The 16,365-nt window shown below is 44.6% G+C and overlaps 1 protein-coding gene across 1 annotated transcript in view; it reads left to right on the top strand.

Annotated features, from left to right (window-relative positions):
* Nucleotides 1–15,626, top strand: part of DCLK3 (doublecortin like kinase 3) — an 82,267-nt gene extending 66,641 nt beyond the window's left edge. The window contains exon 6 of the mRNA XM_082259494.1: nucleotides 15,496–15,626. Coding sequence (XP_082115620.1) covers nucleotides 15,496–15,514 — 19 coding nt within the window. The 3' untranslated portion in view covers nucleotides 15,515–15,626. The remainder of the gene's footprint in view (nucleotides 1–15,495) is intronic.
* The last annotated feature ends 739 nt before the right edge of the window (nucleotides 15,627–16,365 follow it).

Genomic DNA, 16,365 nt, shown 5'->3' on the forward strand with positions numbered 1-16,365 from the left:
GCCCCAAGATGGAGGAAGGGGGCCCATTGCAGAACTTGTGAAAGGGTCCCGCTTCGGAACCATAATAAAGGGCCCCGCAATGAGAGTAAAGGGCCCCAGGATCAGTGGGAAGAGCCCCAGGCTTGAAGAGAAGAGCCCCGGCTAGGGGGCCCTTCATGTTTTCTTGCACCGGGGCCCTGAAGGTTCTAGTTACACCTCTGCGTCCTTCAATGCATTGGAGAGACCATGAGAGAAGACAGACACCAGAGCCTCATTATTCGCCCACCTCTGCTGCCAGGATACGAAATTCAATGGCATACTCATCAACGGTTTGTATACCCTGTTGAATGGACAGGAGCAGCTTTGAAACAGAGGCAGTGTGAGCAGGCACATCGAATACCCTACGAAAGGAGGCAACAATAGCCATGACACTGACTCTGTTCACCTCCATAGCCCTGCGGAAGGGGGGCTGAAACAGTTGTCCCTCTGGTAACAGCGACTCCACCTGCAACTGCAGGAGCAGGAGCGGCAACAGACGCAGCAACAGGTGCAACAACAGGAGGAACTACCGGCCTAGCAGCACCATAAGCAAGGTGCATTGTGCGTGCAAGCAACGTCTGCAACGCCTGAGCGAACTGGCCCAACAGGTGATCTTGTTGATCGAGCCTGGTAACCAGCATGGGGAGCGTAGGAGCACCTGCATTGTCAGGATTCATTGCCCTTGCGTACTGTCAGGGTGCCAGGAAACCAGACCACATGGGGATGCAGGTAAAATAAAGCAGTTTATTGGAGAAAACAACAATAAACACACAGCAAGAGTGAGGAAGTGAGAGCAGGAACAAGCCGGGGTCAAGTCCAGAAGCGGGTAGTCTACTTATGCGGGGTCGTCTACCAATGCAGGGTCGTCTGCCGATGCAGGGTGTAGAGCCAGGGGAGGAGCCAGCCAAGCCAGGTCATACACGGAGAAACACGTAGAACAGAAGCCTGTAAGCAGAGATGCACTTTGGAGCACAAACACAAGGGCAAGGACTGCAACCCATCAGTTGATAGATATATTCAAAATCAAGAAATTGCTGCGCCAGAAACATACAATAAAAATCAATCTGTGTATATAGTGAAAATCAATCTGTGTTATAATGTTTGGGGGATTGTAGCAGCACAGGACCGAGTGCAAAACCGTTAAACTTCAAACAAAAAGGCTTTTATTCAGCATGTAACACAAAAATTAGGCTTTCAGCAGCACACAAAAATACAAAATAAAGTCCGCTTATCTTCAGCAAAAAAGTAAAAGCAAAACACATACGGTTTGTAGTTGGGTCTTCGCCCCAAGGTTTAACAGTCCTTGTTAAGTCCTGTTTCTTGCAGCCTCCAGCCAAACTCACAGCTCTCCAAACAGGTGCATACACCAACTCCTCCTCACCACCACACCTATCACTACTTCCTGTCTTTTAAGAGCTGCTTCCTGGAAGTTCTTAACCCTGTGTGTGCTGGAATCCTCATAGTCAGAGGTGTAGACCCCGTCCCACCCGAATATCGCTTCAGGGTCTCCGAAATCCCAGGTCCCAAATACTTCTCTATTAAACCAGAGAGAACTGCGAGTCAGTCCTCTCCTGTTTCAGGCTATTCCCGGGAATTCCTCACCCGTCCTGGGTGACCCCCTGAGTACTTTCACACTTAAAGGGATCATAACCCAAAAAACGGTGCTATATAGCACCCGTCCAGGACCCAACCTTGGCGTCCTGTACAGTGTATATAGTGAAAATCAATCTGTGTATATAGTGAAAATCAATCTGTGTATACAATAAATTGCAAACTTAATGTCCATAAATCATATGTGCTTTCTGATAGAACTATGATCAAAAACCAATAAGTGTATACAATACAAATCAATCAGTGTATACAATAAAAAATAAAGTGTCCATAAACCATAAGTGCATTCCAGTTCAAAAGACGTGATCACCCAGTAAAAGTTATTAGTACATATAAATGTGCTCCACTCCGCCGCCACCAGAGATCAAAGCCTCTCTCCTTAAAGTTTGACCCAGAACACTGAGCCAAATCTAGCTTTTTTACTCCACTGGGGTCACTGGCAGATCTCACTTATGATTTATGGACACTTTATTTTTTATTGTATACACTGATTGATTTGTATTGTATACACTTATTGGTTTTTGATCATAGTTCTATCGGAAAGCACATATGATTTATGGACATTAAGTTTGCAATTTCTGGTATACACAGATGTATACAATTTCTTGATTTTGAATACTCTATTGTGTAAGTGAATAACACTATTTGGTGTTTGTTGCCGGATCTATTTAAATTATTTATTTATATATAATTTTTACATATAATCTTTATATGGTTGTTGTACACTGATTGATTACATCCCCCTTTTTATCTCTTTATTTGATATAGCTGGCTGATAGTTTCTTTGCACAATTTTTAAGGTGATAGATATAGTCAGGTGTGCAGCATCATCACTGTGCGAAACCCAGGCAGCAGGCAAGTGATGATGCAATCAGAGTTTATAAGAGGCAGCAGTCTGCACATGTCCAAAATGGCTGCCAACAGGAGGGCAAGGTAAGACTTTGACACCCCGGCTCTACACTCTTCCCAACTTTTAAGATAACTTTCTTTGCTGTCCATGCTCATCGCCAGACTCCTATATACCCCAATTTTTCTTTCACAGCTCAGCTTTCTCTATTGCCTACTCATGATCAGATCCTACTCCACTCCCTGGTCCAGGATAATTTTCTAGCTTCTACTTGTAGGCAGGTGCAGTCTATTTTCTCCACTGTAGGTGGCACTCGACCACTCTCCCAACTGCATTGCAGTTGGGAGAGAAGTCAAGAGGAGAAGCTATCCGATTAGATGTCGACACCCCATGTGACTCAGGCAGCCATATTGGGTCAGGCAGAGCCTATTTAAGGACCTGGCTCCCAGGCTTAGTGTGCTTTTCGACTCCCTATTTGGGCAGGGACCACACCTCTAGGATCAGCTCTGGCTCTAGTGCCTAGGTTTATTGACTCCAATATTCCCCTGAGTGGGAGAAGAGATTTGAAAATGCCACGTGCCTGTACCAGGTTCCCGACCGGCTGATTTTGGAGCTGAACATTGATGGCACTGCCGGAAAAGGATCGGCTACCTTGGAACAAATCATGACAGAACTAGAGGCCTGTTCAGAGAGAACGTAACAATCCCAGACATGAGGCATAGATTCTTTGTTCGGAGGCAGCAGAAGGACGAGAGCTTCACTCACTTTGTGGCAGCACTCCAGAATCTCTGGAAAGGCTGAAGAACAGGGATGCACGCGGCTATACTGATATTTCTGATTTGGTTCATCTATTGAGGGACCAGTTTATGGTAGGATTGAAGGCTGGCCCAGTCAGAAGAACCCCACAGGAGCAAATCAGATCCCAACCCGCCATCTCAATTCATGATGTGTTAGTGGACTTGGTTGCATGGGAACAGGAATATGCAGAAGCAACTGTGGCAATGACAAAGAGGTATGATTCAGTGTATATGAAGCGGAGGACCTGACTCCCTCACCACTGTCAGCTAAGCACACAGCAATAAGGGAACCTGCCCTGCATGTAGCCTCTCTGAAACTGTCCTCACTAAAATCAGATTTGGCCCCTTCCCCTAAGGGTGAAAATTTGTTTTGGAGAGACCCAGAGGAGGACTGGAAATTTTGGTGGTGCAGCTGCTTTAGACATGTGCGCAAGAACTGTGGTCATCCTGAATTCAAAAGCTCGCACAGGCTGCCGGTAAATTAGTGTTTACCGGGACGGAGGGACGACACCTGGTGTAGTGAACACAAGATCCTAGCAAATCGGAGTCTATGGTCATGCCAAGTCTTGTGGTATCACTCTTGTGAATAGACAAGAGGTCCTGTGCCTGATTGACAAAGGTTCTAAGATGTTCAGGACCCTTTTCCAGTGTGGACTGTGGCCACCCCGGAGCTGTGTATACTGGCTGCATTGAGAGCCACTCACACTCTCCGTTCATGTGAATTAAATGCAGGGAAACCCACATCCAATTTGCATAAGTGTGATCCCAGCCTCAGTGTATAAACTGATGAGAGTTTACAAGGCCTAGGGGCTGTACTGGCTCAGGAATAGCATGGCTGTGAATGGGTGATAGCCTATGCAAGCTGCAGCCTCCGGCCTACCAAAATTAACCCCTCGTGATTACAGCTCTTTCAAATTGGAGTTGCTGGCCTTAGTGTGGGCCATCACTGAAAAGTTTGCGGATAACTCACAGGGGCAGACATAGAAGTCTTCATTGACAATGACCCTCTTGCCTACTTGGACACAGCAAAGCTAGGGGCATTGGAGCAAAGGTGGGTCATCCACCTGGCACAGTTCAAGTATGAGATGTATTACAGCACTACAGGCCTGGAAAGCTTAACAAACTGATGCCCTGCCTCTGACCAGATATTTGGTGGAATGTCCAGGGGAGGATGTGGACTCTTGCTGAGAAGACATCGAGGTAGTGTCTGTCTTTCCCATGGCAGCGACCTCATGCTCCCTAACGGCACAGGAAGTGATTCCTCAGTCGGAGTCCACTAAAATTTACAGAGGAATGTTCAGAGAGGAGAGGAATGGGAGAGGAATGGGCACTGATTCAACAGAAGGATCCAGATCTGGTACAGGTGCAACACTTCCTCTCTTGGTGGTGTAAGCCATCCTCCTGTGATTGTCAGAGACTGTCCAACACAGCTCGAGCCATTCTGAGGTAATGGGATCGACTTGAGATGTGGGATATTGTGCTTTATCGCCAGGTGTTCATTCCTATCAAACAACAGGACATCCTACAAATTGTGGCCCCCTAGTTGCATATCCTTCAAGTCTGCTGAGTACTACATACAGCGAGTGGACACTTTGGAATCATATCCTTGGTCAAGAGGTACTTCTGCCCGTGGCTAGCAGATTGGGTCCAGAAGGTTGCCAGGAATGTGAAACTTGCTTCTTATTTCTTATGATCTTCAGCTTTCCCTAAGGGTATCGCTATACCATAGTTATTGCTGACCACTTCACCAAGTTCACAATGGTAGTCCCCACTAAATATCAGATGGCCCCAAACCACAGGTAAATTATTTTGGGAGTATTTAGTCCAACCATAGGGTTGACCAAAACGTATAACAAGGCCAAAACTTAATTGATTATTTCCGAGTTGTTGGGTATGCTACGCACTCTCTAACAAAGGCACAGAGATAGACTGCACCAGCATTTGGGGGCTATGGTGTGGGCCTGAAATAACACGGTTCATCGGGCTACAGGCCACACTTGGGTGGAGGAACATTAAGATCGGTTATAGAAAGCCAAGCAGGTAGTGTTGGACAGGCATAAGTACTTGATTGAGGACTCTGCCTTGGAGGAACTGCTGTTGTAACCGGCGGACTGCGTGTTGGTGAAAAATACCAAAACCGAGGGAGGCACTAAGCTGTAGCCCAAGTGGGAATGTACTCCCTATCTGGTTGAACAACAGCTCTTTCCTCTAACTCCAGTATAGGACCAGGTCTCAGAAGGACCCAATCCCATCAAGAGACATCTCCACCACAACCTGCTGAGACCCTTTGTGCTAAGTGCCAACTGTTGTGCCAAACCAGCCAGAGACCAAGTAGTATTTGACTCAGTGTACGTCCACCAGTACAGTATGTTCCTGCTTAATGGTACCTACCTCCTCTCCTGCTCAAACCTCTAGACTCAAAAGCAGAAAGCCCCAGGTCAGCATTTATGGACAGTCCAGCAACCCCTACAAGTTCCACAGACTGTACAGATGCAATCAAGGACTCGGTCTTGGGCACAGGTGAAGAGGGTATGGAGGGCTCAGTTGATCTCCATCCACCTGTGCCCACTGAGTCACAGCCAGAAGATGATTACCCCACGATAATTCTCCCGGTAGGACGCTGTTGCTTGTTGCCCTTTGCGGTATATTTTGTCATGTATGAGTATTTAGTAAACACTGATTCATTTTGCATAAGGGACCATTTATTAGGTATGCAGTATTCAATGACAAGGCAAACTTTAGATGAAGCACCATGATTATGAATAAATATTCACGACTAATATGGCTTTTTCCTTGTTATAATACAGATTGATCCTATTAAACTTTATAATTTTATGCTATATAAATATATATTTTTAGTATAGGAATGATAACTTTAAATGCAAGACAGGATTGATTTAGTGGACAATCTGTTTTAGTGTTTATCTACAGGAAAAAAAAACAAATCACATTTTGCACTGAAATGTTGTTATTGGGGAAATATTTTCAGATTAGTTCTGCAGTTGACTTTTGGTTCTGTGTAGATTTTGTAGTGATTAATGGTTATGAACAGCACTGACACAAGATAGATTGAGAATTACTAAAAACCTAAACAGTAATTGATACCTTGACTCTGCCAGTGAGTTTAATCTATCACTGTAACAAATTGCTAAGCCAGCACTCTTTTAAAGGATGATGTGCAGATAAATTTGTCAAGTGTTAGTAATTTTCAGTTTTTTTACATAAGTCTTGTATTTTGTCATTCCAGACCAGAATTGATTAGACAAATTGTTGTTCTGTTTTCGATTAAAAAAAATAAAAGTTGTTTAATGGAAATATTGCAAAAACTGTTGTTAACCACTTAAGCCCCGGAAGATTTTACCCCCTTCCTGGCCAGGGGATTTTTTGCGATTTTTTACTGCATGAATTTAACGGACAACTGCGCGGTCGTTCGACACTGTGCCTAAAGGAATTTGGCGTCCTTTTTTTCCCACAAACAAAGCTTTCTTTTGGTGGTATTTGATCACCTGTGCGATTTTTTGATCATGCGCTATAAACAAAAAAAGAGCGTCAATTTTGCAAAAATAACAATATTTTTCACATTTTTTTATATGAAATTCCCCAAAAAAATGTAAAAATCAAATTTTTTCAACATTTTCGGCCAATTTGTTTTATGCTACATATGTTTGGTAAAAGAAAATCGCAAAAAGCGTATTTTGATTTGTTTGCGCAAAAGTTATTGCGTTTACTAACTAAGGGAAAGATTTTTGTAATTTTTGGTGTTTTTTTTTTAACGAGTAATGGCGGCGATCTGCGATTTTTTTGCGGGACTGCGACATTGCGGCGGACAGATCGGACCCTTGACTGACATTTTTGACACTTTTGAGGTTACCAGTGACATTACTGCAGTAATCAGTGCTATACATATGCACTGTTACTGCAAAAATGACACTGGCAGGGAAGGGGTTAACTGTATTGGAGAGGGAGGGGTTAAGTGTGTCCTAGGGGCGTGCTTATAACTGTGATGGGACATGGCTACTAGTGTAAAAATACATAGTAGAACCGTCTGATCTCCATTTTTACACAGGGAAGAATGACAGGCGGCTTGTTTACATCAGCCGCCTGCCTTTCTCCCTTCCCGCCGAACGATCGCGAGTGACTGGTGGACATCGGGTCTGCCGGTCACACGCACTAACTTGTCTGGGAACGAGCCCGGCTATTGGCTCACAAGCCAGTGACAGGCTAGTGACGTATATATACGTCACTTTGCCTGGCCGGGGCTGACCGCCGCAGTATATGTACTTGCGGCGGTCGGCAACTGGTTAAGGTCAGGGCTGGATTAAGAGCATCATGGACCCGGTAGGCCTTTTATGAAAATAAATAAAATGAAAACAAAACTACCTCCCGGTTCTTACAAATTAAATTAGGTTTAATTCATTTGAAACAACGTTCACTCACACATTTTAACTACATGTATTTTATTAGAGAAACTTAGCAACGTGCTTTGAACTGATAACGCAGCAATTGTTACCAACATTTTTTAAAGTGCTTGTAGAAAGGCATGTTCATTTTTTTTCTGTCAGGGCCAGTGTAAACATTATACTATTATTATTGTATGTATTAATACTATTATGTTACAAATATTCCTCAGAATTGGTGCCGATTTATGCAAAAGTAAACCCCAGCATTGATGTGAGTAGCATCAATAATAACCCCTCACATTGGTGCCAGGTTCTGCAATAAAACCCTCCCACATAGATAGTAGTTTAAGCAATATTAACCCACAACATTTGTGCCAGCTTTGCAATATTATTCCCCAGTATTGGAGCCAGTTTAAACAAAAATAACCCCCAGCATAAGTGGCAGTTTCTATATTATTAACCCCCAGCATCAGTGCCAGCTTTGCAATACTATTTCCCAGTATTGGTGCCAGTTTACACAATAATAACCCCCAGCATTGGTCTCAATAGCAGCCTTCCTTAGTGCCTGGAAGAAGAGGAGGAGGACCGTCCGTGCCCAGTGAGGAGGAGGAGACATCCGTCCCAGTGTGTGTGTGTGTGTGTGTCAGCAGCTGTGAGTAGAGCAGCAGCTGCAAACAGGGGGAAAGCTGTGTGACTGTACTCTGTAAGAAATCAATAGCTGTTTGTCTGTACTGCGACTGACTGCTGTGTGACTGTCTCTGCAACTGAGTACCTGGGAAGTCTGGTAAGTATCCTTGCGACTGGTAAGTATCCTTGCGACTGGTGAGTATCCTTGCGACTGGTGAGTATCTTGTGACTGGTGAGTATCATTGCGACTGGTGAGTATCTTTGCGACTGGTGAGTGTCCTTGCGACTGGTGAGTATCCTTGCGACAGGTGAGTATCCTTGCGACTGGTGAGTATCTTTGCGACTGGTGAGTATCTTTGCGACTGGTGAGTATCTTTGCGACTGGTGAGTGTCCTTGTGACTGGTGAGTATCCTTGCGACTGGTGAGTATCCTTGCGACAGGTGAGTATCCTTGCGACAGGTGAGTATCCCTGCGACTGGTGAGTATCCTTGCGACAGGTGAGTATCCTTGCGACAGGTGAGTATCCCTGCGACTGGTGAGTATCATTGCGACTGGTGAGTATCTTTGCGACTGGTGAGTATCTTTGCGACTGGTGAGTGTCCTTGCGACTGGTGAGTATCTTTGCGACTGGTGAGTATCTTTGCGACTGGTGAGTATCTTTGCGACTGGTGAGTATCCTTGCGACTGGTGAGTACCTTGTGACGGGTGAGTATCCTTGCAACTGGTGAGTATCCTTGCAACTGGTGAATATCCTTGCACTGGTGAGTATCCTTGCGACTGGTGAAGTAGCTTGCGACTGGTGAGTATCTTGCGACTGGTGAGTATCCTTGCGACTGGAAGTATCTTTGCGACTGGTGAGTGTCCTTGTGACTGGTGAGTATCTTTGCGACTGGTGAGTATCCTTGCGACTGGTGAGTATCCTTGTGACTGGTGAGTATCCTTGCGACTGGTGAGTATCCTTGCGACTGGTGAAGTATCTTGCGACGGGTGAGTATCCTTGCGACTGGTGAGTATCCTTGCACTGGTGAGTATCCTTGCGACTGGTGAAGTAGCTTGCGACTGGTGAGTATCTTTGCGACTGGTGAGTATCTTTGCGACTGGTGAGTATCCTTGCGACTGGTGAGTATCCTTGCGACTGGTGAGTATCTTGCGACTGGTGAGTATCTTGCGACTGGTGAGTATCTTGCGACTGGTGAGGATCTAGTGACTGGTGAGGGTATTAGCGACTGGTGGGTACCCCAGGTTTTGTACCAGGGAAGTTAGAGGTAGTGTAGGTAAGGAAGAGCAGGTCGTTAATATTATCCCCATAGAGTAGAGGGTAATAATGTCCGACAGGATTGGGGATGCCACTCAGTGCACTTCTTGCAGCATGTATGCGTTCCTTGATGAAACAATCGAGGACGAATACTGCTGTGCAAGATGTGAGCGACTTGTTGCTCTGGAAGCCCACATCGTGGATCTAGAGAACACAGTGACAAGACTGCGTGGCATCTACAACCTGGAAAGGAGCTTGGACTTTACCCATCAGGCGCTGGCAGGGGTCAGCATAGAGGAGGAAGGAATAGAGGAGACGCAAGCAGCAGAGGTACGCAGCTGGGTGACTGTTAGGAATGTTAGGGGGAGGAGAGTCAGGGAGGCCAGTCCTGAGTTGGTACACCCTAACATGTTTGCCGAGTTGCAGGTTGAGGGGGATATCAACTCAGGGGTGGCAGTGCTGGAGCATGCGCCCTCCCCCAGCTGCCAGGGGAGGGACGGCTCCAGGAAGAAGGGGGGCCGTAACGCAGGAAAGGTTAGACAGGTTGTGGTAGTTGGGGACTCAATTATCAAGAGGACAGAGAGGGAAATCTGTAAAAAAGATCGCGTGAACCGAACAGTTTGTTGTTTACCGGGCGCCCGAGTTCAGCACATCGCAGATCTGGCAGACAGATTGTTGGGCGGGGCTGGGGATGACCCAGCGGTCATGGTGCATGTGGGCACTAATGACAAAGTTAAAGGTAGGTGGAGGATCCTTAAGAACGATTTCAGGGACTTAGGTAATAGATTGAGGAAAAGGACCTCCAAGGTGGTTTTCTCTGAAATACTGCCTGTACCTCGAGCCACACAGGAGAGGCAGAAGGAGCTTAGGGAAGTTAACAAGTGGCTGAGGAATTGGTGTAGGAAGGAGGGGTTTGGGTTCCTGGAGAACTGGGCTGACTTCTCAGTTGGCTACCGGCTCTTTAGTAAGGATGGGCTGCACCTTAATGGGGACGGTACAGCTCTTTTGGGGAGAAAGATGGCCACCGAATTGGAGGGGCTTTTAAACTAGGAGACGGGGGGGAGGGCTCAGAAATAGAATCAGTCAGGAGGGAGCAGAGGACTGAAGGCAGTTGTAGGGTCAATAGCGACAGTAGGTCAACATCAATTGGCGGGTCTGTGCGGGAGAACAGCAGACCAAACAGAAATAAACAAAACCGCCAATCACGTTTAACTTCCGTAAAACTAAGAGGGGTATATGCTAATGCCAGGAGCCTAGCTAATAAGATGGATGAGTTGGACATGTTAGTACATGAGGAGGACATAGACCTTGTGGGAATAACGGAGACTTGGTTCGACCCCTCACATGACTGGCTGGCCAATATCCAAGGGTATTCGGTGTACCGGAAGGACAGGGTTGGTAAAAGAGGGGGAGGGGTATGTCTCTATGTCAAGAACAATATAAAGGTGCTAGAAAGGAGTGACATTACGGATGGGATGAGCATGGATTTAGAATCTGTGTGGGTTGAACTCGATAGGGAAGAAGATAAGGGAAAAGTAGTTGTGGGGGTTTGCTATAGGCCACCTAACCAAGGGGAGGAGGTAGAGCTGGAATTTTTAGCACTAATAGGTAAAGCGGCAAAACTAGGATCAGTCATCATATTGGGGGACTTCAATTATCCCGACATTGACTGGGAAGAGGGGACTGCACACTCGCATAAGGCCCGGCTATTCACGGAAACCTTACAGGATAACTATATGTCGCAGTTGGTGGATTCCCCTACTAGAGAGAATGCTATCCTGGATCTATTGATCACTAATGACCCAGACATAATCTCGGAGGTAGGAGTCCAGGACAACCTGGGCTCTAGCGATCACAGGATGATCACATTTAGTATAAATAACAATATAAAAAGGCAAGTGGGGAACATAAGAACCCTAAACTTCAGAAGGGCAGACTTTCCAAAATTGTACTCATTGATGGAAAGGGTAAACTGGGACCAAACCCTGGGATCACTGACCACAGAGGAAAAATGGGAATGCTTTAGAACAATATTAAGCAAAGGCATCTTGCAGTGCATTCCTATGGGGAATAAATTTAGAAGAGACAAAGCCAAACCTGGCTGGCTAAACCGTAGCGTTAAAAAACTTATTAGGGGAAAAAAATTGGCCTTCAAGAAATATAAATCAGAGGGCACCGTATCGGCCTTCCAGCAATACAAGGAGGAAAATAAGAAGTGTAAACACGAAATCAAGATGGCTAAAATCAACTTTGAGAGACAAATAGCGGAGGATAGTAAAAAAAACCCAAAGAAATTCTTTAAATATATCAACAGCAAAAAAACTAGGGCAGAGCATATTGCACACATAATTAGCGATGATGGGAGGATGGTTACAGAGCAACCGTGCTGAATGCTTTTTTCTCGTCAGTCTTTACGCAGGAAAAGGAAGGGTACACTGACCATGACTGTATGGTTAGTAGTAATACACAGGACTTGCCACTATGGCTAACAGAGGGTGAAATCAGGGAAAGGCTGGATAAACTTAACACAAACAAATCACCAGGCCCGGATGGCGTACATCCGAGAGTGCTCAAGGAACTCAGTATGGTTATATCTAGACCACTGTTCCTGATCTTTGCTGACAGTATTAGGACAGGAGATGTACCAGGGGATTGGAGGAAGGCTAACGTGATTCCGATATTTAAAAAGGGCCAGAGACATATCCCGGGAAATTATAGGCCTGTCAGTCTGACATCAATAATATGTAAACTTTTGGAGGGGATGATAAGGGACTATATCGTAGAGTATGCTAAAGACAACAACATCATCAGTAGTAACCAGCACGGGTTTACAAATGGGCGATCTTGTCAAACCAATCTCTTAGCATTCTACGAGGAAGTGAGCTGTGAGCTAGATAGGGGGAGACCAGTGGATGTGGTGTACTTGGATTTCGCTAAGGCGTTTGATACAGTTCCCCACAAGCGCTTAATTTATAAAATAAGGTCTGCAGGTATCGACAGCAGGGTTTGCTCTTGGATACGGAATTGGCTAAAAGGCCGTGTCCAAAGGGTAGTAATAAACAGCGCATACTCAGACTGGTCTGAGGTAGTAAGCGGGGTGCCCCAGGGCTCAGTCCTGGGACCAACCTTGTTCAATTTATTCATAAACAGCATTGAGGAAGGGATCAGTAGTTCGTTATCAGTTTTTGCAGATGACACAAAATTGGCCAGGGCAATAACTGCACAGCATGAAGCAGATATCCTACAGAATGACCTGGACAAAATTACGGAGTGGGCAACGACATGGCAAATGAGGTTTAATGTGGAGAAGTGTAAGGTTTTGCACTTGGGGACCAAAAACATAAAAACACAATACACGTTAGGAGGGGAACCCTTGGGGGAATCAAAAATGGAGAAAGATCTGGGAGTCTTAGTTGATGATAGATTAGGCAACAGCATGCAATGCCAAGCGGCAGCTTCCAAAGCCAACAGAATATTAGCATGCATAAAGAAAGGGATGTATTCCAGAGATAAGACTATAATCCTTCCACTTTATAAAACTCTGGTCCGACCGCATCTGGAGTATTCTGTCCAGTTCTGGTCGCCAGTCCTCAGGAGGGATGTGTTGGAGCTGGAGAAAGTCCAGAGAAGGGCAACTAAACTGATTAGGGGGTTGGAGGACCATACCTATGAAGAGCGGCTGCAATCGCTCGATTTATTTTCCCTGGAGAAAAGACGTCTGAGAGGGGACATGATAGCAATTTATAAATATCTTAATGGGGATCTCAGCTTAGAAGAAAAGCTGTTCATTCGAAGGAATTGCATGAGGACTCGAGGACATACAATGCGATTAGAGGAGAAGCGTTTTAACCTCAGGCAACGTGGGGGGTTATTTACTGTTAGGGCTACAAGATTGTGGAATTGTCTACCACAAGAGGTGGTTTCTGCGGGTAGTATGGTGACTTTCAAAAGACTCTTAGACTTACATCTCAAGGATCAGGAGATTGAGGGCTATGTTAGATGATTACAGTCACACACACCTACACAGGTTGAACTGGATGGACTATTGTCTTTATTCAACCTCACCTACTATGTAACTATGTAACTATGTAATTAATCCACAGCATCAGTGCCAGTTTCTGCTATTACATCCCCCTACATCAGTGCCAGTTTACAAAATAATAAACCCCAGCATAAATGGCAGTTTACCATAATAACATCTGCAAGCATCAGTGCCAGTTTACAGAATAATAACCCAAAGCATTGGTGTCAGTAGCGGCAATAATAACAAACCTCAGTATCAGTGCCAGTTTCTGAAAAAATAGCCCCCAGCACTGGTACCAGTTTTTGCAATAATAACCTCATTGGTGCCAGTTTCAGCAAGTAATCCCCAGCATTGATGCCGGTTTACGTAATAACCCCCAGCATTGATTGTAATTTTGTTCAATAATAATCCCCAGCATTGGTATCAACAGCAGCAACCCCCCCCCCCCCCCCAGCATAGGTGGTTATTGATGTTATGTTATTTAAACCCCTGTCAAAGTAGAATTCCACCTTAAACCGAACTAGTCTTAGAAATGTTCCCTACCCCCTCCTAACACCTATTGTGACTAACCTTCCCGTGGTTGAAGGAAAGAAAATTACATAAAGTTTTTGGTGCAAAGCACCAGTTGCCTGCGCTCAGAGAGGTGTAGTCTCTAATCCACCTTATTAGGATCTTGCAGCTGTTTCTGGACCTGTGGACACAAGGAAGAATGCTGCGGCCTTGCTGCCCCTTAAATGACCAGGGAAGTCTGGAAACACTGTAAACAACAAACAAACACAGGGGCACACCGGCCAAGTGCATTATCCTTTGGAATGTTTATTTAAAAGTAAAAGGATTAAAAATACTCACAAACGAGTTCTTGTTAAAAGCATATCACATAAGGAACACAGTCCTCAGCAAAGGGATCCGAGGGTGAGTCGTCCCCTGAATTTGTGAAGGCTAACGCGTTTCGAGGCTTAGCCTCTTCCTCAGAGCCTCGAGGTATTTTTAATCCTTTTACTTTTAAATAAACCTTCCAAAGGATAATGCACTAGGCCGGTGCACCCCTGTGTTTGTTTGTTGTTTAAAGAAAATTACATGTATGGCTATGGCCTCCCTTAGACTTTTACAATAATTGCAAGACAAGCGTGCTTTGTGTTATTATTCCCCAACCTAGTGAAAAGATAATTGTTTCTGCTGCTGTAACCATTTCTAAACACCCCCTATTATCAGAGAAAGAAGAAGCTGACTATTTACTAGAGGGTAGACAGAGGGGCAATCTTCATATCTAGGGGAAAGAGACCTCTACATATAGGGCCTCTTCAGTGGATTCAGTAGATTACTTTACAAAATAATTGGATGCATTCCTAAATGCCCAAAATCTAAATAGATATTAACATTTTAGGTAAAAGCACTAGAGATTGTTGATGCAGGAAATATCTGATTGCCCTCTGGAGGATCAGGAAGGAATTTTTTTACCCTCTCTGTAGAAAATCGGACCATGCATAGGTTTGTTTTCTTTTCTCTGGATCAGCTGTTGGTATAGGATTATGTATATGGAGGTTTTCATTTATTTTTTCTATTGGTTTACCAATATGGACCTGTGTCTTTTTTAAACCTAACTATGCATTTATGTAACAGAGAAAGCTCCTCTGTAATGCATGTTCATGTATGTGGCCATTTTTTTATGAGTCAACGTTTTAGGAGATAATATTGTACATGCAACATATTGCAACTTTTCTTAATATGATACATGGAAGAATAATTGTGTCTTCAAGTTTAGGAGCATGCACGATTGCCCAGTCGTCTGTCATCAGAACATTCATTAGTTTGAAAATTCACATGGCAGTAAGGAAATACATTGCTTTCCTGGGATAATGAGCTTTTTGGTCTCTGAACATCTTTAATCTGAATTTTATATTCTTTCACAATACAGATGGAACAAGATAAAATAAATCACCCAAATGGAACTAGAATTTTGTATTATAGCTCATTGGCATCTGAATAGAAAAGGAGGAGGAATAACAGTAATTTGGCATACATCTGTGGGGACGAGCATTGTCAGGTAACTAAGGGTTATGTTCACAAGAACAATTCAGTCAGGATGAGGTCCTCTGTGAAAAGTCTGCCTTAATTATGTAAAACAGACAAGTATGTTGGGATTGTGTTCACATTTTCACATATACGTCATTCATAGATGGCTTAAATAATTGGAAGGAATAAAACGCATGGGAACAAAAAGTGCTATCAGAAGGGAGAACTACTATGCTATTACTAATATACACTTGCAGCAGAAGTTTCCATACCACCAACTCTGGGAATGAAGTAAGTTAGGAAAAACAGTTAAGACAAATGCTGTATATTCAATAGATTGTTTCACATAGATCCCTAAAACTTCCTTAACCTCCCTGGCGGTATTCCCAAGTGTGGCTCGGGGTTAATATACAGTGCCAAAAGTGGTAACCCCGAGCCACACTCGGGATTACCCCACAATCACACTTACCTTCTGCTACGTACCCCCGCCACCCTCCAGCCATCCTCCCGCTGTCCTCCCGCTGTGTGCTCTGCCCGATGCCGGCACCTGTCTTTCGGTTCTCTTCCCTGCGAGTGCCGTGACGCAGGGGGGTTGAACCGGTGGCGAAATTCAAAAAATAAATAAAACAAATGACATGATACAGTGTAATCTGTTAGGATTACAACTTTGTATCATGCCATTTCTCCACAGCTTTTCACCTCGTGGCTTTTCCAGTGCCCTGCCTGTACTTTTGCGGTTCTTTGTGCCTGGAAAATTGAGAACGTCCATGGC

This window comes from Pelophylax lessonae, assembly GCF_965119305.1.
Source record: "Pelophylax lessonae genome assembly, chromosome: 5".
NCBI classification, from domain to species: domain Eukaryota; kingdom Metazoa; phylum Chordata; class Amphibia; order Anura; family Ranidae; genus Pelophylax; species Pelophylax lessonae.